The 26,083-nt window shown below is 38.9% G+C and overlaps 2 protein-coding genes across 2 annotated transcripts; both read right to left on the minus strand.

Annotated features, from left to right (window-relative positions):
• Positions 1-232: 232 nt before the first annotated feature.
• On the minus strand, positions 233-6,363 carry LOC130408179 (E3 ubiquitin-protein ligase TRIM39-like). Its single transcript, XM_056731660.1, has 6 exons — positions 5,977-6,363; positions 3,997-4,092; positions 3,689-3,919; positions 3,585-3,607; positions 3,389-3,507; positions 233-762 (listed from the first exon to the last, which is right to left on the minus strand). Exons 1-6 carry the CDS (start codon positions 6,361-6,363, stop codon positions 233-235), a joined length of 1,386 nt encoding a protein of 461 aa, XP_056587638.1.
• Positions 6,364-7,147: 784 nt separating this feature from the next.
• On the minus strand, positions 7,148-23,609 carry LOC130408180 (E3 ubiquitin-protein ligase TRIM39-like). Its single transcript, XM_056731662.1, has 7 exons — positions 23,548-23,609; positions 16,194-16,635; positions 14,583-14,678; positions 14,275-14,505; positions 14,171-14,193; positions 13,975-14,093; positions 7,148-7,677 (listed from the first exon to the last, which is right to left on the minus strand). The coding sequence occupies exons 1-7, from the start codon at positions 23,607-23,609 to the stop codon at positions 7,148-7,150; spliced, it is 1,503 nt and encodes a 500-aa protein (XP_056587640.1).
• Between the last annotated feature and the right edge of the window lie 2,474 nt (positions 23,610-26,083).

The raw sequence follows: 26,083 nt of genomic DNA on the forward strand, positions 1-26,083 counted from the left end.
CTCTTCAGAACAAGAGGTAAATGAATGCTGCACGCCGGCTTCCTTTTATACCCGACATCCAGGGCCGGAGACCGGCATGCAAATTTCATTCGGCCAAATTTCATTGGCCTTTTTTATAGTAGTCAGAGTTGATTGGTTCTCAAGGGCGAGAAGGTTCTTGTTTCAATCCAGATGAGTTCATGACGATTATTACACACAAAATGTGATCTTTTACTGAAATCTGTTATGTTTGTTACTGTTGTGATTTTACAGGTAAGATCATCAGAGGAGAAATGTTACAGCCAACATAAAACCATGGATAAAGTCCTTCAGCAAACTTGTGTGTGAAAGTGTGTATGTGTGTGTTAGTGAGAGGATCAGAGAATGTCAGTTTTCCTCCGTCAAAATCCAGCTCAACTCTGATTCTCTCAACTTTCTCTTTCACTGAGAGAACAAGAGCTGTTTCTGGTGTAATGACTGCAGTATATTCCACAGAGTTATGACCCACAAACCAGAGTCCAGTCCTGAATGTAATTTTATTCTTCCTCTGAGCAGATTCTGTCATCACACCCAGAAACCAGCATGTGTTATCTCCAACCTGAACATCCCAGCAGTGAATCCCTGAACTAAAACTCTCTGAACCCAAAACACACTTAGACACATCAAATCTCTCTGGATTATCAGGAATCAGATCTGCTGCATCTTCACTGAATCTCACACTGATCAGATCATCAGACACGAGGAGTTCACAGTGAGATGTGTTTGGATCTAAAGTCACTGGAGCTGGAGAGAGAGAGAGAGAGAGAGAGAGGGACAGAGAGACAGAGACAGAGACAGAGAGAGAGAGAGAGAGAGAGAGAGAGAGAGAGAGAGAGAGAGAGAGAGAGAGAGAGAGAGAGAGAGAGACAATGAGACAGAGACAGAGACAGAGACAGAGAGAGAGACAGAGAGAGACAGAGAGAGACAGAGAGAGGGATTTTTAACATACATTTATTTAATCAATTACAGTGATAAGAGACTCGAAAAAAGAAAACATAAAACAAAAGAAAAAACTCACACCATACGAGCACAAAGTTAAATATGTAATATTCCTCCACCACAGCACAAAGTACTTCATTGAAACATCACTGTAGTGCAAAAGTTTCCAAGTCCTTCATCCCTGTATAGTCACTAAACCCAACCATAAAGTTGATTAGCTGCCATTTCGATCTTTGATTGTGGTTGTAATCAGCCCCAGAATAAAAGCATTGAAAGTGAAATTTTCTCCAAAACCTAAAAACAACTGTGCCAACAAAACAAGTAGGGTTCAAGCCAGTTACACTCCAGAAAACATTGAAAGATTGTCTCCCTGAGCTCACAAAAAAACGCAGCTATCCCTGGTGATGGGATTAATAATAGAAACAAAAGAATTAACAGCTACGTTTAAGATTCTCCATTGGAAATCTCCAGATTTCTTAAAGTGCCCGTGCAAAGGTGTGTCATGCATTCTGACTTTGTTACAATGAATGGCCATCTAGTCAAAAAATGAGTCAGGCGTATTACCTAGTAAGATTTCGGAAAGTTTTTTTTCGACCACATAAAACTGTTTCTTAACAATTTTTCTTGGTCTCTTATTGGACAATTCTCCTGGAAAAGAACGCTGCAAAATTTACACAGGTGATCCCCACTCGAGACCAACAGGCCTCCACGGTGGCGAAGGTGTTGGTGACTGAATGGTGTTATAAATTTGAGGTATCCAGTCGTCTCCATTCCGATCAGCGGCGATTGGACTGTGTGCCTACCCCAGCTCCTGTTGTGTTACAATACGTCTGCATCAATCGACACGTGAATCTCCACACTTTTTGATGTTTGGTCAAGATCCCAGGCTCACTGTTGAATTCCTGCTTGGTAGAGTTGGGGACCCCGTGGCGGGCAGAGTACATGACTGGGTCGTGGAGCATAAAGCACGACTCGAGGTGGCTTTTGAGGGGCCTCGTATCGATGGCAGTGGAGTTTCGGAAGAAGAGCCATGATCAAAAGGTCCGTGATGGTTTTCTGGAGGAGGGACTGTTGGTGTTGTTACGTGATCATTCCAAGCGAGGCCGTAACATGATTCAAGATTGCTGGAGTTCAGTGCCGTACTGGATTATGATAGCGCTGGCTGAGAGAGGGGCAGTATCTACCGTTGGCCCCAGTTCACGACATAAGTAGGACTAAGAATGTTCATCGTACCCAGTTAAAGCAGTATGTCACCAGTAAGGACATGGAGCGATGTTTGGGGACAGATGGCCAAGAAGGGGGGGTGCCGCCTCGGAAAGACTGCAGAGAAAATCTGGATGGCTGTTGGTTCCTAGTGACTGGACCTGTTGTCCATGTGGATTCTTTACCAGTAGATTCTACTCCAGAGGTCTTGACCCCTGCTGCTGAGGCATTGACCCCTGTGCTGATTCCACCTTTAAGTCAGATGAGCCAAGTTGACATTGTCTCTAGCATCTATGACCAGCCAGCAGTATTAGTGACAGCACCTTTACCCATTTTAGAAGGGGAGGATCAGGAAAGGAATAGGGGCCTGAGAAGGACTACACGTGCCACTGTTGGTTAACATGCATCGTTTGCCGAGGGCGGTGCAGGGGGGAGAAAGGGTGACTGAATTCACAGATGATTGTGCCCAATGTAACCCTTTGAAGACCTTGGAACTAAGCTTTGGTGGCTAGCTGTTTATTATCTGGACAACAATTTAATGGGTGGGGCAGATTGTAGAGTGATGTAAATTTCATGGATACTTTTTGCTGAATAGAGTGAATGGTCTGTCCCAGGCAAAGTCCCATAGTCACCATATTTGGTTACTAATTACCTTGATTGCATTGCTAATAAAAGTGCAACGTGTGTGCCAGTCTTGAGGTGTAGCTGTTCCGAGGCACCGGAGTTATTTGTTCCTTGGAGATTCGTGCAGTCCGGGCCATTTATTCCTATTTTCCAAACAACCCAGTGTGACTGCCGAGAGGGTATATACCGAACAGTTGTCCTTGTAGGCTGGTTTAATGCTATTGGAGTGGCATGTTCACCTTACAACCTCCAAAGCGAAGGTTTGTAGTTAGTACGGACCAGAACTATCCTGCTGTTTATCATTTTTCTTGTTTGGTTGAGAAGACCAAAATTTAATTAAACAACCTGGTCTTTGTTTATTTGTATTTTGTTTTTTTATTGTACCGTATACCGTATCGAGTGTACCGTTTTGTTTTGAGTTATTTTCTTTAGCTGTTGTGTTGAAAAGTGTTCAAAATATGTGCCCTAATTACCATTCTGTTCAAGTCCTGGATATATGACCGGTCATCCATGTATGATTAAATATTCTTAACTGTTGTTAATGACAGCTGAAGTCAGTCTTGAGTGTGTGTTTGTGTTGTTCTGTGTTGTGTTGTGTACTCACTGTATTGAACATTGTCCTTCATCTTGTGTATGACAGTAAACTTCAGGTTGCTGAGATGTTTTGCTACATTGATCATCATTCCTGAGATGTTCTCTGGATATGACGCTCCACACTGAACTCTGGAAAAACATTCAGGAGTCATTCTGACATTCTGCCCAGACTTTACATTCACAATCACAGCAAACACAACACAAACCTCTTCAGTGTGCTCTTCAAGTTCTGTTGAGACACAAACACATGATTGACATGATTGACATGATTGAAAATGAGCCTCATATATTGGAGTGAAGATTGAAGCACCTGTAGGAATGAAACATCTTCAGCTGTCATCTGCTCCTCTACACCTCTGATTGTGTGTGAAAGAGATGAAATGTCTCTGTTGATCTTCTCAATCTTCTCCTTCATCATCTGACTCTTCTGCTCCTCTTCCTCTCTCAGTGCTCTTATTCTGGCTGATTCTTCATCATGTAGAAGCTGGTGAAGTTCCTCAAACTCTTCATGAATCTGCGTCTCTGTGCGGCGACTCTGAATCTGAGAAACACAGAATGACTCAATCAGCTCTCCATCAATATATACATTTACAAAAGAACATGACGATTCATTGAAACCTTTATATGATCTGCTGTTAGATACAAATTCTCTTCAAACTTCTCAAATATTCTCAGTTTCTCCTGTAAGGGTTTTAATGCACTTCTGAGTTTCTCCTGAAAGAAAACAACATGTTATTATAAATAATTATTTTGTATATTTTTAACTTAACAATTTTTGATAGCATAATGATGTGACAGTTGTAGTTGTTACAAATGTAATTTTATTTTCATTTATTACAGTGCTCGTTGGAATGCTTGATTCTGTTTGGCAGTCGCGACATTTGCAGGTTTTTTGTTCCCAGAGCGGTTCAAAAACGTTGTGACACTCGCATAGACGTCTATGTGAAAAATGGAATGTGGAAGTATCTCGTGACGTGGAGAGCTGTGTAGTTAGTTTAAGCGTTTTTTGTGGTGAATTTATTTGCAATCATTGATTATATTTTGAAAATTACTTCTGCATTTTATGCAAGTGTCTTAAATTTGTTTATCATTGGTATGTACTGATGATCATAGAAGCACAAGATATCTGATAAATGCATTTCTACTGTAAATGTCTTGCACCTTATGTATCAGACAAAATGTTTTTATAAATGTAATCAATATTGTCATCAGTGCATATATTGTCGTGGTATTTAGTGATTTTTTTGCAAATTTGTTGGATACATCTGCTTCCACTGTATTAAATCCATTCAAACAGACTGATGCTGTGTTCCCAAAATACGGGAATGAAGTGTTAATCGCGGGTGATTTACATGTTAAGTCAAAGCAAAGACGCGATATGACATCCTGCGGTGGGATTCCCGTGAATGAGGTGGCGCGAATTGAGCGTTTGGGCGTTTGACTTTGAAATAGCTGAACATTGGTGAAAATTTGAACGCGTTAACCAATCATGAGCTTGCTCTAGAAGTGACGTGATTATGACGTAACGAGTGGAGGCAGGAATCCGAAACAACAATTGAGGACAAAATCATCGTCGCTTTATGTGGATACCCGGAGCTGTACGATACATCTTCTTGCTTTTATCGAAACAGGAATAAAAAGGATCTTGCTTGGAAGAAAGTGAGCGAGAAGATCAGACAATCTGGTAAATCGCAAAATAAGCTCTTTACTCATTATGAGCCATATATATCAGGCGGTGGGAGATCGAAGTGTGTCGCAACTCTGTTTTCCATCGGCTCTGGTTATTTCCAGATAACCCCTCAAAACTAATAACACTATAACTAATAATAGTAACCTGGATGCAGTAAATCATTTAGACAATTTTTCTGACAAATTAAACATAAATATGTCTTATAATTACATATATGACATTATATTTATAAATGATTAAACCAAATTGCCTGTTCGTGACATTTGAACGTCTTTTTTGCCTTATAACCGAGAAAACGGCTTTTCCTCGCGGAAGGTTTGCATTAAACATGAGCTAATAAAATAATCAAATTCACATTTCGAGGGATAATGTACAAGCAGCCATCTGTTATCGCAAAATAATCCCCTTCAATGTGACACAAGACCCTCCGCTTTACGTCCTGATCACACCCCTGATAGCACGCATACATCTGGTTTACGTCTATTTGACGTCTGCATTTACATCTTACAGACATCTACAATACATACTTTGGTCATCTGCAATACGTCTCGGAGATGTCTGCAGTCAGACATAATATAGACTTCTTGAAGACGTCTGTAAGATGTTTATGATTTAGAATGGATGTAAAGCTGCTCTTTCTGAGATATTTAGCAGATGTTTTTTACGCAGCAAATCACAATATCTTTAGCAGACGTATTACAGACATTCAGACGTCTCCGAGACGTGTTGCAGATGAGCAAACTACATATTGCAGATGTCTGTAAGATGTTAATGCAGACGTCAAATTGACGTAAGCCAGATGGATTGTGCTATCTGGGACTGTCGGTGCACTTACTTATTTGTCACTGTGAAAATGTTTATCAGTATTTTTATTGTGAGGAAATGTTTTAAATATTATTGATCTTTACCTTATTCTCGCCGACAGCTTCATCAACAGGACAGAATTTGTGGTTGTTGTGTGTTCTGGAGTCTCGACACACGACACACACGGGCTGTTGATCATCCAGACAGAAGAGTTTGAGTTTCTCATTGTGAAGATGACAGACTGATGGAGATCTCTCACTTCTCTCCTGTAAGAAACTCTCACAAAGATTCTTCAAAACCAGATTTGATGGAGGATCTTTTGAAGATCTTCTTCTACAAACTGGACATTCTTGAGCTCCTTTACTTTCCCAGAATTTGTGAATACAGTCTTTACAGAAACTGTGACTACAGGACAACAAAACAGGATCTTTAAAAATCTCACAGCACACAGGACAAGAGAAATTCTCCTGAGAAAAACTTTTAGACGCCATTCTCTCTGAGTGAAATGTCACAATCCTTCTTCAGTTTCAGTTTATTAAAGTATTAATCCAGTTTGATCTCTGTGTTCTGTTTAAAATAAAGTTATCTTCATATTCACAGCAAAGCTTTTTAAAACTATCTGTCAGAAATATTATCTTAGAAAACAAAAACCTGAAATATTAATAATCTTCAGTGTTCTTCATCAACTTTACAGGTAACATGTGAACTATAAGCAGAATAAGTTTGACAGTCTTGTCTTCCTGATTCTCTGTGTAAGTGGGAGGAGTTTATTCACAGATGCACCTGATGATTCTAACCAATGAGATTTATTGTGTTCAACTGAAATGACTTTAGATTGACTTTCATGCTTAAGTTAGACTACATGAATTTACTAGAGAATAAATGAGAGAATAAACAGTATTGACAATATAACAAAACAAATATTCATCAATCACAGATGTTTATTAAAGACATTTGATTCATGGCAGAAAAATATAAAGTACCATGAAAAAACTGAATTGTGATTTTAAACATACAATTGTGTTTGAACAAAAAGAAAATCATTCATAGATTCAACATCATCTGTATGTTAGAAACTGGAAAAGAGGCTTTAAATAAAATCATGTCACATTGTCATTAGTTACATAAAAACTAACAATTCTTCTAAAAAATGAATAAAAATACAATCTGTAATATTGATGTCACATAATGACAGTTTTCTTATTTCAATCCAGATGAGTTCATGACGATCATTTCACACAAAATGTGATTTTTTACTGAAATCTGTTGTGTTTGTTACTGTTGTGATTTTACAGGTAAGATCATCAGAGGAGAAATGTTACAGTAATTATAAAACAATGGATAAAGTCCTTCAGTAAACGTGTGTGTGAAAGTGTGTATGTGTGTGTTAGTGAGAGGATCAGAGAATGACAGTTTTCCTCCGTCACAATCCAGCTCAACTCTGATTCTCTCAACTTTCTCTTTCACTGAGAGAACAAGAGCTGTTTCTGGTGTAATGACTGCAGCATAATCACCAGAGAAATAATACACATACCAGACTCCAGTCCTGGAGAATATGTCATTCTTCCTCTGTGCAGATTCTGTAATCACACCCAGAGCCCAGTCAGTGTTATCTGCAACCTGAACATCCCAGCAGTGAATCCCTGAACTAAAACTCTCTGAACCCAAAACACACTCAGACACATCAAATCTCTCTGGATTATCAGGAATCAGATCTGCTGCATCTTCACTGAATCTCACACAGATCAGATCATCAGACACGAGGAGTTCACAGTGAGATGTGTTTGGATCTAAAGTCACTGGAGCTGAAGAGAGAGAGAGAGAGAGAGAGAGAGACAGAGAGAGAGAGAGAGAGAGAGAGAAAGGTAGAGTGAGTGAGTGAGAGAGAGAGAGAGAGAGAGAGAGAGAGAGAGAGTTCAGTGAAATGCCTCCTGTTTGCAGACGATCTGGTGCTGCTGTCACCCACAAAAGAGGGTCTACAGCAACATCTGGACACCCTGCACACTTTCTGCCAAACATGGGCCCTATCGGTTAACCTAAAGAAGACTCGAGTCATGATATTCCAAAGCCCAGTAGCCAAAATCAACATAACCGTTTCAAACTAAACAACGTGCCCCTAGAACACACCAAGAACTACACATATCTTGGTATAAACATTAGTAACACCGGAAACTTAAACAAGGCTGTGAATGACCTGAGAGACAAGGCACGAAGAGCATTTTACGCAATCAAAAAGAATATCAAAATTGACATCCCAACCGTAATCTGGCTGAAAATAATACAATCAATTATAGAACCAATCGCGCTGTATGGAAGTGAGGTTTGGGGTCCTCTCGCCCACCAAGAGTTCACCAGATGGGACAAACATCCAATAGAGATTCTGCAAACAGAAATGTGTAAAAACATTCTACGGGTACAGAGAAAAACTCCAAACAACGCCTGCAGAGCAGAATTAGGACTGTATCCTCTAATCATTAAAATACAAAAAAGAGCTTTAAAATTCTACACACACCTTAAGAACAGCGACACAGACACACTCCATCACAAAGCCTTAAGTCATCAAGAGCTGAGCCCAGAGAGAAACCCCTTCATCCAACTGATCTCACAACTAACTCTACAACGCCAAACATGCCCAAGTCAACCCCAAACCCCAGCCAGACTAAACCAAATGATGAAAAGACAAAAAGAGAAATATCTCAAACACTGGACAGAAGCAACAGCTCAGCAAAGTAAACTGGAATGCAATCTGTCACTAAAGAGAGAATATAAAGTCTCAGAATACCTCACAAGCGTATCAGACCCTAAACTAAGAAAAGTGTTGAGCATGTACAGACTCAGTGATCACGAGCTCACGGTAGAGACGGGCAGACACAGACACACATGGACACCGAGAGAAGAGCGACTGTGTCCACACTGCACACACAATCAAGTGGAAACAGAGCTGCACTTTCTCCTCTCCTGTCCCAACTACACACACATCAGAGAAACATTCTTCCACCAGTTTACAAACTTACACAAAGACTTTGACCAGTTTCAACAATAGGACAAGATCTCATACATACTGGGAGAAAACTCAAGAAGCTCAAACCTGGCTGCAAGATATGTCAAGTCCTGCCACGACCAAAGAACGACCAGCACAACACAACACTGACAGGACAACACACACAAACTGACACTATCACCCTCATTGAGAACTTTAATTAAAACTGTTTTTCTGTTTATATTGAGATGTATATATATATAGATTTTTACTTCTAGACTTTTAATTTTATTCTATCTTATTTTTTATCCTAATCTGTATTTCTGCATGTTTATATTTACAGTTTTTCTCATTAGCTAAGACACGCTCAGTGAAACTGGGATCCACTTGATCTTCATCATCACATTCTTAGCACAGCAGAAGTCTTCTCTTTCAAATGCCTTAACACTTTTTCATTTGTTTCACACATTTTTCACACCCTTTGTCAAAACAGTCACCACAGATCTCATTGAAAGATCCCAAACTCCACTTGATTCACTGTGTTGAACAAAAGGAAAACATCTATTCACAGCTGATAGAAGTTACTTGCATAATTATGAATCTCCAATGCACCTGTGTGAAACTTGTTTGCACAACTCTTCAATCATCAATCAATCCTCATCCCTCTACAAAAGATGCCACCTCTGTATTGCTATTTGCAAGCATGGATCAAAGAGGCCATAGGCACGGAAGGAGAGTAAGAGGCCATGGAAGAGGCGCCCGAGGAAGAGGCGCCCGAGGAAGAGGCGCCCGAGGAAGAGGCGCCCGAGGAAGAGGCGCCCGAGGAAGAGGAGCCCGTGTGCGTGGTGGAGGAGCTGCAGCAGCAAGAGGACAAAATCGAGCTCAAGTTTCAAATGAAATTCGGGCAACAATTATTGACCATGTCATCAATCATGGCTTGTCCTTTAGAGAGGCTGGACAAAGGGTCCAGCCCATTCTGAGTCGGAGCACTGTGGCATCTATTGTCAGGCTTTTTCGGAATGAGAACAGGTAATTCACAGTGTTACTGTAATGTATTTCAGCTTTACTGCATTGCCCTGTTAGCAGAACAAACCGTGTCTACAGTAATGCAGATGTTTTATCCATCCCATTTATGTAAATGTCATACAGTAAAGTCAATTTTGACATGCTTTTTGCTTTTACTTTATAGAATCCACACATTACCACACACTGGTGGCAGAGGAAGGATAATTGGTATTGAACAGGAGTCATTATAGATATGGTAGTGGCAAACAATGCAATCAGACTGCGTGAAATCCAGGCAGCAGTAATTGCAGATCAGGGAGCGTTTAGAAATATAAACAGTGTGAGTTTGGCAACTATAGATCGAGTCCTTAAACGAAACCATGTCAGAATGAAGCAGCTGTACAGAGTTCCATTTGAAAGAAACTCTGACATCGTAAAGGAGGCACGATTCCAGTATGTGCAGGTACAGATTTTTTATTGTAATACCTTCTTACATAGTTACATGCGAGTGGAATAATTTGCTTTATGAATTTGCTCTTTTTGTTAGAGAATAATGGAGTTTGAAGCTGAAGGGGCACATCACAAATTCATTTTTGTGGATGAAGCCGGCTTCAACCTCTGTAAAGTGAGACGACGCGGGAGGAACATCATTGGGGAGAGGGCCACTGTCACAGTGCCAGGTCAGAGGGGTGCCAATATCACCATGTGTGCTGCCATCTCCAATGATGGGGTCCTTTGCCACATGCCAACTATTGGCCCATACAATACAGAACGCCTCATCACATTTCTTGATGCATTGAAAGACATATTGATTCCACCCGAAGAGAGAGGGCTGTTGAGGCCTGGCATGAGTCTGTATGTCATAATTTGGGACAATGTTGCTTTCCACCACTCTCGCCTTGTGAATGAATGGTTTGCAGCACAGCCTCGTATCATGATGCAATTCCTCCCTGCATACTCTCCTTTTCTGAACCCAATCGAGGAGTTCTTCTCTGCTTGGAGGTGGAAGGTGTATGATCAACGGCCATATGAGCAGATGCCCCTCCTGGAGGCAATGAATGCTGGTTGCCTGGCAGTGGGTGCAGAGGACTGCCAGGGATGGATACGCCATGCAAGGAGGTATTTCCCTCGGTGCATTGCAAGGGAAAACATTCAATGTGATGTTGATGAGAACCTGTGGCATAATCGTCAAGAACGAATGGACTAAATGTGAAAGATAAAATTTATATATTTTTTTTTAAAGGTATTTCCACCCATAAGTTTCCTTTGGTAGCTTTTTTTTCCTGTTTCCATTTGAGTTTGTGAAGTATCATATGTCCTATTGATGGCTGTATTTTGTTGTCCATCGTGTAATGATTGATTGAAAGAATAAATACATTTGACCACAAGTTGTGGTGTTTGATGGAAATATTTGCTTCTGTTGCATGTTTTGTGAGTGTTGGAGCATTTTGCTAACAAAATTAGTCATTTTGGCCATTGAGCTTCAGTTTTATCTTGTCTGTTAACTGTTTTGAAAATGTGATGTCAGAGTGGGCAAATGTGTTTAAGCAATCGAGGAAAAACTGTAATCTTGTGCTTTGGCAATGTAAATTTTCTTTTATCATGCCAATAAAGCTCCTTTGAATCTTGAGAGAGAGAAAGAGTGAGTGAGTGAGAGAGAGAGAGAGAGATCTTGAATCTTGAGAGAGAGAGATCTTGAATCTTGAATCTTGAGAGAGAGAGAGAGAGAGAGAGAGAAAGGTTGAATGAGAGAGAGAGAGAGAGAGAGAGACAGGGTGAGACAGAGACAGAGAGAGAGAGAGAGAGAGAGAGAGAGATTTTTTTAACATGCATTTATTTAATCAATTACAGTGATAAGAGACTCGAAAAAAGAAAACAAAAGAAAAAACTCACACCATACCAGCACAAAGTACTTCATTGAAACATCACTGTAGTGCAAAAGTTTCCAAGTCCTTCATCCCTGTATAGTCACTAAACCCAACCATAAAGTTGATTAGCTGCCATTTCGATCTTTGATTGTGGTTGTAATCAGCCCCAGAATAAAAGCATTGAAAGTGACATTTTCTCCAAAACCTAAAAACAACTGTGCCAACAAAACAAATAGGGTCCAAGCCAGTTACACTCCAGAAAACAATGAAAGATTGTCTCCCTGAGCTCACAAAAAACGCAGCTATCCCTGGTGATGGGATTAATAATAGAAAAAAAAGAATTAATAGCTACGTTTAAGATTCTCCATTGGAAGTCTCCAGATTTCTTAAAGTGCCCGTGCAACGGTGTGTCATGCATTCTGACTTTGTTACAATGAATGGCCAACTAGTCAAAAAATGAGTAAGGCATATTACCTAGTAAGATTTCGGAGAGTTTTTTTCCAACCACATAAAACTGTTTCTTAACAATTTTTCTTGGTCCCTTATTGGACAATTCTCCTGGAAGAGCACGCTGCAAAATTTACACAGGTGATCCCCACTCGAGACCAACAGGCTTCCACGGTGGCGAAGGTGTTGGTGACTGAATGGTGTTATAAATTTGAGGTATCCAGTCGTCTCCATTCCGATCAGCGGCGATTGGACTGTGTGCCTACCCCAGCTCCTGTTCTGTTACAATACGACTCTGCATCAATCGACATGTGAATCTCCACACTTTTTGATGTTTGGTCAAGATCCCAGGCTCACTGTTGAATTCCTGCTTGGTAGAGTTGGGGACCCCGTGGCGGGCAGAGTACATGACTGGGTCGTGGAGCATAAAGCACGACTCGAGGTGGCTTTTGAGGGGCCTCGTATCGATGGCAGTGGAGTCTCGGAAGAAGAGCCATGATCAAAAGGTCCGTGATGGTTTTCTGGAGGAGGGACTGTTGGTGTTGTTACGTGATCATTCCAAGCGAGGCCGTAACATGATTCAAGTTTGCTGGAGTTCAGTGCCGTACTGGATTATGATAGCGCTGGCTGAGAGAGGGGCAGTATCTACCGTTGGCCCCAGTTCACGACATAAGTAGGACTAAGAATGTTCATCGTACCCAGTTAAAGCAGTATGTCACCAGTAAGGACATGGAGCGATGTTTGGGGACAGATGGCCAAGAAGGGGGGGTGCCGCCTCGGAAAGACTGCAGAGAAAATCTGGATGGCGGTTGGTTCCTAGTGACTGGACCTGTTGTCCATGTGGATTCTTTACCAGTAGATTCTACTCCAGAGGTCTTGACCCCTGCTGCTGAGGCATTGACCCCTGTGCTGATTCCACCTTTAAGTCAGATGAGCCAAGTTGACATTGTCTCTAGCATCTATGACCAGCCAGCAGTATTAGTGACAGCACCTTTACCCATTTTAGAAGGGGAGGATCAGGAAAGGAATAGGGGCCTGAGAAGGACTACACGTGCCACTGTTGGCCAACATGCATCGTTTGCCGAGGGCGGTGCAGGGGGGAGAAAGGGGGACTTAATTCTCAGATGATTGTGCCCAATGTAACCCTTTTTAGACCTTGGAACTAAGGTTTGGTGGCTAGCTGTTTATTATCGGGACAACAATTTAATGGGTGGGGCAGATTGTAGTGTGATGTAAATTTCATGGATACTTTTTGCTGAATAGAGTCAATCGTCTGTCCCAGGCAAAGTCCCATAGTCACCATATTTGGTTAATAATTACCTTGATTGCATTGCTAATAAAAGTGCAACACGTGTGCCAGTCTTGAGGTGTAGCTGTTCCGAGGCACCGGAGTTATTTGTTCCTTGGAGATTCGTGCAGTCCGGGCCATTTATTCCTATTTTCCCAACAACCCAGTGTGACTGCCGAGAGGGTATATACCGAACAGTTGTCCTTGTAGGCTGGTTTAATGCTATTGGAGTGGCATGTTCACCTAACAACCTCCAAAGCGAAGGTTTGTAGTTAGTACAGACCAGAACTATACTGCTGTTTATCATTTTTCTTGTTTGGTTGAGAAGACCAAAATTTAATTAAACAACCTGGTCTTTGTTTATTTGTATGTGCCCTAATTACCATTCTGTTCGAGTCCTGGATATATGACCGGTCATCCATGTATGATTAAATTTTCTTAACTGTTGTTAATGACAGCTGAAGTCAGTCTTGAGTGTGTGTTTGTGTTGTTCTGTGATGTGTTGTGTACTCACTGTATTGAACATTGTCCTTCATCTTGTGTATGACCGTAAACTTCAGGTTGCTGAGATGTTTTGCTACATTGATCATCATTCCTGAGATGTTCGCTGGATCTGACGCTCCACACTGAACTCTGGAAGAACATTCAGGAGTCATTCTGACATTCTGCCCAGACTTTACATTCACAATCACAGCAAACACAACACAAACCTCTTCAGTGTGCTCTTCAAGTTCTGTTGAGACACAAACACATGATTAACATGATTGACATGATTGAAGATGAGCCTCATATATTGGAGTGAAGATTGAAGCACCTGTAGGAATGAAACATCTTCAGCTGTCATCTGCTCCTCTACACCTCTGATTGTGTGTGAAAGAGATGAAATGTCTCTGTTGATCTTCTCAATCTTCTCCTTCATCATCTGACTCTTCTGCTCCTCTTCCTCTCTCAGTGCTCTTATTCTGGCTGATTCTTCATCATGTAGAAGCTGGTGAAGTTCCTCAAACTCTTCATGAATCTGCGTCTCTGTGCGGCGACTCTGAATCTGAGAAACACAGAATGACTCAATCAGCTCTCCATCAATATATACATTTACAAAAGAACATGATGATTCATTCAAACCTTTATATGTTCTGCTGTTTTGTCCCAATTCTGTTTAAACTCCTCAAATATTCTCAGTTTCTCCTGTAAGGGTTTTAATGCACTTCTGAGTTTCTCCTGAAAGAAAACAACATGTTATTATAAATAATTATTTTGTATATTTTTAACTTAACAATTTTTGATTGTGTATAATGATGTGACAGTTGTAGTTGTTACAGATGTAATTTTATTTTCATTTATTACAGTGCTCGTTGGAATGCTTGATTCTGTTTGGCCAGTCACGACATTTGCAGGTTTTTTGTTCCCAGAGCGGTTCAAATACGTTGTGACACTCGCATAGACGTCTATATGAAAAATGGAATGTGGAAGTATCTCGTGACGTGGAGAGCTGTGTAGTTAGTTTAAGCGTTTTTTGTGGTGAATTTACTTGCAATCGTTGATTATGTTTTGAAAATTACTTCTGCATTTTATGTGAGTGTCTTAAAATAATTTATCATTGGTATGTACTGATGATCATAGAAGCACAAGAAACAGATGAATGCATTTATACTGTAAATGTCTTGCACCTTATGTATCAGACAAAATGTTTTTATAAATGTAATCAACATTGTCATCAGTGCATATATTGTCGTGGTATTTAGTGATTTTTTTGCAAATTTGTTGGATACATCTGCTTCCACTGTATTAAATCCATTCAAACAGACTGATGCTGTGTTCCCAAAATACGGGAATGAAGTGTTAATCGCGGGTGATTTACATGTTAAGTCAAAGCAAAGACGCGATATGACATCCTGCGGTGGGATTCCCGTGAATGAGGTGGCGCGAATTGAGCATTTGGGCGTTTGACTTTGAAATAGCTGAACATTGGTGAAAATTTGAACTTGTTAACCAATCATGAGCTTGCTCTAGAAGTGACGTGATTATGACGTAACGAGTGGAGGCAGGAATCCAAAACAACAATGGAGGACAAAATCATCGTCGCTTTATGTGGATACCCGGAGCTGTACGATACATCTTCTTACTTTTATAGAAACAGGAATAAAAAGGATCTTGCTTGGAAGAAAGTGAGCGAGAAGATCAGACAATCTGGTAAATCGCAAAATAAGCTCTTTACTCATTATGAGCCATATATATCAGGCGGTGGGAGATCGAAGTGTGTCGCAACTCTGTTTTCCATCGGCTCTGGTTATTTTCAGATAACCCCTCAAAACTAATAACACTATAACTAATAATAGTAACCTGGATGCAGTAAATCATTAAGACAATTTTTCTGACAAATTAAATATAAATATGTCTTATAGTTACATAGATGACATTATGTTTTCAAGTGATTAAACCAAATTGTCTGTTTGTGACATTTGAACGTCTTTTTTGCCTTAAAACCGAGAAAACGGCTTTTCCTCGCGAAAGGTTTGCATTAAACATGAGCTAATAAAATAATCAAATTCACATTTCGAGGGATAATGTACAAGCAGCCATCTGTTATCGCAAAATAATCCCCTTCAATGTGACACAAGACCCTCCGCTTCACGTCCTGATCACACTGTCGGTGCACTTACTTATTTGTCACTCTGAAAATGTTTATCAGTATTTTTATTGTGAGGAAATGTTTTAAATATTATTGATCTTTACCTTATTCTCGCCGACAGCTTCATCAACAGGACAGAATTTGTGGTTGTTGTGTGTTCTGGACACTTGACACACGACACACACGGGCTGTTGATCATCCAGACAGAAGAGTTTGAGTTTCTCATTGTGAAGATGACAGACTGATGAAGATCTCTCACTTCTCTCCTGTAAGAAACTCAAACACAGATTCTTCAAAACCAGATTTAATGGAGGATCCTCTGTTGATATTCTTCTACAAACTGGACATTCTTGAGCTCCTTTACTTTCCCAGAATCTGTGAATACAGTCTTTACAGACACTGTGACTACAGGACAACACAACAGGATCTTTAAAAATCTCACAGCCACAATCTAATCTAAAGCCGAAGTCTCTCAGGTCAAGCTGTCCATGTCGCTTGATGCTGAAATCACCAGCACCTGCTCTGCTATTTCGCTGACTGATGTGACTTCAATTTAAAACAAATGGTAATTATATGTGCACGTTCCCCTCGTCCACAGTATTGTAGCCTATTCAATATTAGCAAAAACTAAATGTAGAAATACTACTATAATATTTACACATTCATTGATAAAATAAAAGGGGACGGCCGTTTTAGAAGGGGGTTGATTTTGACCATCTTTATTTCAGAGGGGGGTGCCATCCCCCCTCAACGCAAGTACTGGTTAGGAGACACACACCGGCTGTTAGTCCTGCAGGATGGGAGCAATATTTTGCCAGGTGAAGTGGGGTTAGATAGGCGGGACATTACCCCAGGAACCAGAGCAAGACTTTTAGAAACTTTTTAACTTGATCTTAGAAGAAACATCACACGCATTAACATTTAGTTTATCTCTCTCTAATATACTAATCACCCACATCAGATAGACTTCACACTGGGGTTGGGAGACATGGGTGAAAGCATTGTCTTGGTCTGGGGGTGGGAGGTGTGTGTGTGGGTAGGAAGGGGGACAGAGGATCCACCAACATAGCTGGAACTTCATTTTTAACAACTGACTGCATGCATCACACTTCAGCACAGGCTAGTTCTTTTTAAACTTAAGACCTGACTTCAAATTACAATTTTATCTTATTTCAGTTAAACACTATTTATCTATTTTATCTATCGTCAGTGCATCTTAATTCTTTAACTCATTTTGTATCGTGTCATTCATAGAAATTATGGTCAAAGACCAAACATTCTGAAAAAATATCATAATGTTTTGAAAGTTTTAAAAAGTTATTTTTAAAACTTAAAATAACAACCTGACTAATTTATCTTATTTCATTTGATTACTATATATCTATTTTATTAAACATCAGTGCTTCTTATTTTCTTTAAATGATCTTTTATTGCTTTCATTCACAGGAGGTCAAAGACCAAGTATTCTCAAACCAAATCCTTATCTCTACTTTTTACTGGGGGGTGTAAAAAAAAGAGGTCTGGACATTATATAATTTTTTACAGAACAAAAAACAAAGTGGTCATAAATGTACACAGGATGTACGGTCAAAGGTCATAATCATAAACCTGGCAGAGGGTAATAAATTATGAGTATTATATCACGTTTTTGACACTCGGTGTATACAAGGAGTCTAATGTTCTGGGAGGAAAGGTCTTCTTGAGCCTCTCTGTTTTGTCCTACAGACTGTGGAAACATCGACAGATGTCAGTAGACAGAAGAGAGACTTTACAGGGTGTGTGGAGTCTTGAATGATTTTGACAGCTCTGACTTTGTATCGTCTGTTGTAGATGTCATTCAGAGAGAGGAGAGCAGACACAGAGATGCTATCAGCTAAGCACAACACTCTCTTCAGGGCTTCTGGACAGAACAGTTTCAATACCACCATGAGATGCACTGAGTCAATATACTTTCAATGGCACCAGTAAAGAAAGTTTTCAGGATCACAGGTGAGATGTGGAGGGTAAGACAAACACCCCACTAGACATTTTAGCAGGTTGAATGGCTGTGTCTGAAAGCTTAAGCAGATGACTTGTTGTCTCACTGTCTCATGATGTAATGCCTTCAGAGGAAGCGTTTAGACATGAAGTCAGAAACACATTCGGACCGCCTTCAAGGGCAGCGTAACGGATTCTGTCAGAAAAATAAACAGAGGCCGCCTTATGATGAACTAAAACACTAATGTCTCCATAGAAATACAATCATAAGTTATAAAAAGAGAAAACAGATCTTTATTTACACAGTTACTGTGTTCTAGATGCTTTCTTGGCCGCCATTTCATTATTTCGGAACTCGACCCTGCTCGACCAATCACATCACAAGCGTGAGCACACACACAGAACTGTGGGACATTGAAGGCAGTAAGGAAACATCTATGCTGCCTTCAAAAATCGACCTGATGGAGGTATCTCAGGAGACAGCAAATAAATCAAAAATTGAATTCGGATGTGCCTTATTGCCTTACTAACTTGAAATGCTGCCTCCAAAGATTAGAGATTTCGGACGCATTTAAATATTCTATTTAAATGCGTAAATATTAAAAAAAAAAATTTAATTGTAGTTTTCTTAAAAGTCATGCGAAATAATGAAAATGAGCATTGCGACACTACGAAACTGCAACTCCCATGAGCGCTCCCTGCACCAGGTGTTTGGTCATGAAAACAGACACACAAGTCCTCATGAAGAAGTGAAATAAACAGAAAAGTCTGTTGGTCACACCGCCAACATGTCGACGCTTCACTACAAGATCGTGTGACACTGAAGTCTCGTGTCCTCCTGCAGTCTGCTGAGCTCCAGAAGATGAAGATGCGTCTCAGTACCAAGGCTGCGTCCTCTGGAGGATGTATTTGTTACTGGCATACGTCAATAATAAGGTTTATTATTTCAGAAAGGCAACCGTCACATTTCAAGGAAGGAAAGAAACTACAATGTCTGTGATGCAACAGCGATCTCTTCTGGTAGATTAATAATAACATCCTCATATGATCTTAATCTCTCCACCAGAGACTTTTCAAATGTGTTCACAATGATTTAAAGATATTACATCAGTCACTTATCTCTGCTGTCTGATGAGTTTACTAGAGGAACACATGATAGTCTTCAGAGTTCTTCATGAACAGAGACTTTCTCTGACAAATAACAGAAGATTAGAGATTATTTTAAAGGTGAAGAACATCAAATGACACTGAAATTAGATTTTTCACAACAGTATTTGAATGTTAACTGCTTTTAAAGTTGAGCAAATAAAAACATCTGATGTGTATAAAGTTTCAATGTTTTCATTTGAATGCTGTTGAAATCAGATATAAGCTTTAGTTAGATTACATACATTTATTCTCTCTAAACTCAATAATAAAGTCAATTACTAACTAGATGCATTTTTGAGCAATCTATGAGATTGCAGACTGGTATTATTTCACATTATTCTGTTTTTATTTTAACATATTTTGTAGAATTGTTTAAACCATTTAGTGTAATATCAGGAGTATATTAGTTATGTTTACTCCTCAGAGACCAGAGCAATATTTGATTCTTCCTCTTAAGATTCTGTCATCAGACTCAGACCATCTCACATCACCACATAGTAATGAAAACATGTAAAGAACTTACAGAAATTACAATGAAAAAAACATTCTCTTACCTTCATATTAATCTTTAAAGGTTTGTGTTTTAAAGAAACCTGTGATGTTTCGCAGACAATTTAATTTAAAGAGTACGTAGCATATGGTTTTTAAGGTCCTACTTTGGTTTATGGAGTGTCCAACAACAAGTTTATGTAAATACCAGAGGTGTCAAAAGTATTCACATTCATTTCTCAAGTAGAAGTATAGATAGGAGGGTTTAAAAAGACTTCTGTAGAAGTTGAAGTATCAACTTAAGCTTTTTACTCAAGTAAAAGTTTAAAAGTACTGGTTTAAAAACCACTTAAAGTATAAAAGGAAAAGTAATGTAAGGAAGAAAATGCCATTAAGGACAGAAGCTTAGGCCGCGCCACAGGGGCCTATTGTTCACTACCCCACCTCCTCAAAAACACATTTTTGTAAAGGAATGTAAAGAATTTACAGAAATTACAATGAAAAGAAACATTCTCTTACCTTCATATTATTCTTTAAAGGTTTGTGTTCTAAATAAACTTGTGATGTTTCGCAAACAATCAATTTAACCTTTTATTAACTTCTGCGGTGTTTGGTACAGACATGAATTTACTGTTAAGATCATCAGAGGAGAAATGTCACAGTTAACACTAAACCATGGATAAACTCCTTCAGTAAATTTGTGTGTGAAAGTGTGTCGATGTGTGTGTTAGTGAGAGGATCAGAGAATGACAGTTTTCCTCCGTCACAATCCAGCTCAACTCTGATTCTCTCAACTTGTTAAGCATGACGTCAGGCTTAACAAGCAGATAGGAGTGTTCAATTTTTCTTTATTTTGCTATAAGATAATCATTTAGTGGGAAAGTTTTATTTTCATTCAGAATCATGTTCAGTATCAAATTACAAAAAGAATTGTATTAAATTATACATAATTGAAGATTTTAATATGAAGTTTTCAGGCTGTTTTCTTGTTTCATTCTTCAATAATTGCACTCCAAATAGAAAAATTGGCCTCTCTATACAGACATATTTGAAAACTTCATAAAAATATGAAATCAAATTGTTTTCTGGAAACGCCAACAGATTCTTGTTCTACATCTCCCTTAGTACCACTTTTGTGTGATTTTACTGTTCCATTGTGTAATAATTGCACACCAAAGTCACGACCAATACTAACGTACAGAAATATTAAAAAAAAATCATAAAAATATAAAATCAAATTGTTTTCTGCAAACCTCACCAGATTTTAGAATTCTGACAGGGAAAGGCACTGCTGAAGACTTTGATCTTCCTTAACTCCACCGCTGTCTAAGTCATATCATGAAAAATGCTAAATCCCTGTGCAAAAACCAGTAAGTAAAATCTCACTTTTTTTAAGTACACAACCATATTAATGACAACACATCATTTATGATGACTTATGATGAATGTTTTAATTGTTTTCTCTTTCAGTGCACCAAAGAACTACAAGCTGGCCATGCTTATTTTGGGACTTCTGTTTCATTGCTGAGTTTGATGATATGCTCCTGGACTGCACTGTCATCACTCTGGATCACAGCAAGCAACCTTTTCTGTGGACCAAACGAGGTGTGCCTATATGACAGCCTGAACACAAACATCACCAAACAGACGAATCAAAAGTTATCCTGGTTGATTTGTCTACAAGCCCCCCAGTTTAAGATAAAAAAAACTTGCCGTACAAATGCAGCGGTCATCTAGTTGCGAATTTTTGCATTCGCCTTTGCAACTGTGTTATGTGATGGAGTCAAACCAGAAGAGTGCCAGTTTCAAGAAAGAAACATGAGATGAACACTGTACAGAGCTTTGAAGAACAAAGCTGACATGTTTGAGCTGACATTAAAATGTTCAGGTAATTGGGATGATGTTGCAGAATATAGAATGAGTAAATGTAACATCACAAACAATGTTTTTTTTCAAATGTAGTCCAGAGAAGCAGCATTGGAAACAGGTTAGTGTTGAAATCAGTGTACATTGAAAGCACTTAGCTTGAGCATAAACAGTTCTTGGTTTGTTGCAGGTGCTTATGGGCGTGTAGTGCACTCTTGGAGACGACTTTAACTGAAGAGGGGCAAGATCTCATCAAGTTATTCCATGTGGAGAGATGAGACCAGACTGTGTGTGTGCGTGTGTGTGTGTGTGTGTGCAGTGGTGGTTCTACATTGAATCACTCCCCGGGCGAAATCCCCTCTGGGTGCTCCCCCCACCTATCCCACCCATCCGGGAAAAAAAACAAAATTTTGCACAAACAGTCATGTTTTACCATAACAATATAATTGTAAGACAAGCTTATATTTCTCAATTGCACAAATCCTTCAACAGAACATTTTAAAAACACAATTTTGCACAAAACAGTATAAGTTATCAGAATCTGAACACTACATAACGTTACTGTGAAATGACCAGATCAAACGTGACGTGCTAACATTGATGCAGCTATGAAGCCACCGGGTTTGCTTCAGGGAAAATTTATTTTTAGGAAGCTACCCAATGGAAACCTTGACAAGACTAAGGTTGTTTGCACCTTGTGCAATGTGGAATTTGTTTTCTGTACGGAATTGGTTTACATACAGTTGGTTTAAAAAAAAACTTTCTCTCAACGGGTAGTGGTCTAGCTTTAGTTGAAACCAGTAACTTTGTATTGGCACCTAATGTATTACGGCTTCTGTATGACATATCGCTTGTTGCGCCCTAACTCTTTGTAAATCGCTGTAATTTACCATCTGCTACATTTACTAAACACAAAGCATCCCTTAGCTAATGCGGAAGTAAACACAAGTACATTTTATTGAACATAATATTAATTTTCATAACAAATTATCATAGTAGAACAGCTTTCTCAAGCAGTTTGTGATGCATTTTGGAAACAGGAGATGAGCCCCTGGTCTAATGCGCCACCTGGCTTGAGAAACCTGTTCTCAAAGACTTACTTTTAGTCATTATTTGGGTAGCACACATACTGAATGCATTCGGCAGAATTGAAATGAGCCATTTTAATCTAGATTAAAAAAATTAATCTATGCTCACCACTTAATATAACTCTTATGAATTGCAAATTTAAATAAACATGCCCTTACATGCCAATTGTCTGTCATGACTCATTAGACACTATATTAATATAATCCAAGGGAGGAACAATTAGCTCCTTGGTTACTGCCCCGAATTATATTCTTTGTCACGCAACAGAGTTATAGCAAATGTTCGTCTTTGAAACTTCCTACACATATGTTAATTTCGTTGGCTACTTACAGGGCCCAATATTAACCCCAATGATGGAAATAAATAATAACTTTACTTGAAACAGTTTTGTTGCAAAGCACAAATTTACGGTGAAATTAGATCTCGTGTTTGTTGAGTTAAGACCGAATTATTATTGTATAAGCATAGCAAGCATCATAGCAAGAAGGCTAACAAACTAAGAGTTAACGTTATACCACCAATTAACATTAGCATCTTTGATGACATGGATTAACTTCATTGATGACATGGATAACGTTACCGTTCATAGAGAACGTAGTTGCATACCTTTATCTTTTGCTCCTTTCTCCTCTTCTACTTTTATTTTTTCTTATATTGGGCACCAGACGGCTTAAACCTTTTTCTTTCCATCACTGTGACTGTGTTTATCTGGCACTAGACAATCAAGACTAAACCACTTCCACCTCTACATAATCGTTTTGGATTACCTTTTTTTATTAGCCATTTCACACACACAATTCAGAAAAAAACAATGCAAAATATAGGCTATTGCTTTAATATTATGAATGAACTGTGCGTTATTTGGAAGAAAGTCAAGGTGTGACTGACTTTAGCCCACTAAGTGGATCCCCCTCCTTGTCTGCTCCATTTGGTAGAGGTGAACTGTCCATCGCGTGCGCGGCCCCTCCCCTTTACACTTTTCACACAGCTTCTGCGCTTCTCAGCAAGCAGGGGCGCCAATTTGCCAATTTCCCACACGTACTGTTATATTATAGATAATAGAAACCCGCTTAGAGGCGCACATTGCCCGTGCCTAAAACCGCCACTGTGTGTGTGCGTGCGTGCGTGCGTGCGTGCGCGTGTGTGTGCACTCACTTCCTTATATCTGGTGCAATATATTTTTTGTTGATGGAATACTCGATTGATTGTTTGAATTTAAGAGAAATTAACCTTGTTATCATATTAAAGGTATCTTCTACAATAAACAAATTAATACAACAACCACTGCTAATAATAAATAGTTTTGGTCGTGACTTTGGGGTGTAATTATTACACAATGAAACAGTAAAATAACACAAAAATCACCACAGTGGTATTAAGGAAGATGTAGAACAAGAATCTGGTGGAGTTTGAAGAAAACAATTTGATTTCATATTTTTATGAAGTTTTCAAATATGTCTATATCAAAGGCCATAATCCGTTTCGGTATCCAAGTGCTCTTAATTCATAGGCAAAGAACAAAAAATGCGAATATTCACGTATTCTGTAAAACCTCGATCCTAACCGATCGTTACGGTAAAACCCCGTATAGACGCGCACTATATTTTAAGCGGAGATAGCGTGACCGTACTTATCCGAACCGCAGATGGCGTGAAAAAAGCAGATTGCTGTGAAAACAGAGCATAGGAACTTTTAGAAAGTCATAGAAAATTGACTAGAGTTGATTCAATGCCACTGTTAACATTTATTATAATCTGCTAATGACATCGCCTTCTAATAAGTTTAAGTTAACACTAACATTGTTGATAAGAGAGAAATATCACTTTTATAAAACTTTAAGAATTTTTGGTAACGTTCGTGCATGGACAAGTGCAGATAAAAACAAAACAAGAAAACATTTGCCAACCAAATAAACATGTTGTAGCTTAAATATGAACATACTGAAACAATCTGGATAAAGTTATAAACGATGACATGACAGAAATAGCTAATTTTAAAGTTTTAACTAAACTGTAAACAGCCAAACAAAATAGTGTCGACAGGCAAATAAACTTGTTAACTTTATAAAGTTGAACATCAGTCCAGATTTGGGGTTATAACATTTGTCAGAAATATATCTTCAGAAAAACTTGTACACACTGATTTCCTTTTTTTGAACATCCACGTTAAGCTTGAATACTCACTCCACTCTTCCCAAACCTCATCTTCATCTTTATTTGTCTTAATCTTAAAAAAAGTAAAATATGAAGATGATCTTCATCAGATGATTGTGTTCTGAGTGACAGGTTACATGTGAACTATAAGCAGAATAAGTTTGACAGTCTTGTCTTCCTGATTCTCTGTGTAAGTGGGAGGAGTTTATTCACAGATGCACCTGATGATTCTAACCAATGAGATTTATTGTGTTCAACTGAAATGACTTTAGATTGACTTTCATGCTTAAGTTAGACTACATGAATTTACTAGAGAATAAATGAGAGAATAACTTTGAAATACCAGATATCTTTGATTGACAATAAAACAAAACAAATATTCATCTATCACAGATGTTTATTAAAGACATTTGATTCATGGCAGAAAAATATAAATTACAATGAAAAAAACTGAATTGTGATTTTAAACATACAATTGTGTTTGAACAAAAAGAAAATCATTCATAGATTCAACATCATCTGTATGTTAGAAACTGGAAAAGAGGCTTTAAATAAAATGATGTCATATTCTCATTTGCTGCATAAAAACAAACAATTCTTCTCAAAAATGAATATTACACACAAAATGTGACCTTTTACTGAAATCTGCTGTGTTTGTTACTGATGTGATTTTACAGGTAAGATCATCAGAGGAGAAATGTTACAGTCAACATAAAACAATGGATAAAGTCCTTCAGTAAACTTGTGTGTGAAAGTGTGTATGTGTGTGTTAGTGAGAGGATCAGAGAATGACAGTTTTCCTCCGTCACAATCCAGCTCAACTCTGATTCTCTCAACTTTCTCTTTCACTGAGAGAACAAGACCTGTTTCTGGTGTAATGACTGCAGCATATTTACCAGAGTAACACCTCACACACCAGACTCCAGTCCTTGAGAATATTTTATTCTTCCTCTGAGCAGATTCTGTCATCACACCCAGAGCCCAGCCTGTGTTATCTCCAACCTGAACATCCCAGCAGTGAATCCCTGAACTAAAACTCTCTGAACCCAAAACACATGCGTACATATCAAATCTCTCTGGATTATCAGGAATCAGATCTGCTGCATCTTCACTGAGTCTCACACTGATCAGATCATCAGACACGAGGAGATTACAGTGAGATGTGTTTGGATCTAAAGTCACTGGAGCTGAAGAGAGAGAGAGAGAGAGAGAGAGAGAGACATTTATTTATTACAGAAAAAGTAGAAAATCTTAAAATACTAATATATGAT

This window comes from Triplophysa dalaica, chromosome 19 (assembly GCF_015846415.1).
Source record: "Triplophysa dalaica isolate WHDGS20190420 chromosome 19, ASM1584641v1, whole genome shotgun sequence".
In the NCBI taxonomy this organism is placed as follows: Eukaryota; Metazoa; Chordata; class Actinopteri; order Cypriniformes; family Nemacheilidae; genus Triplophysa; species Triplophysa dalaica.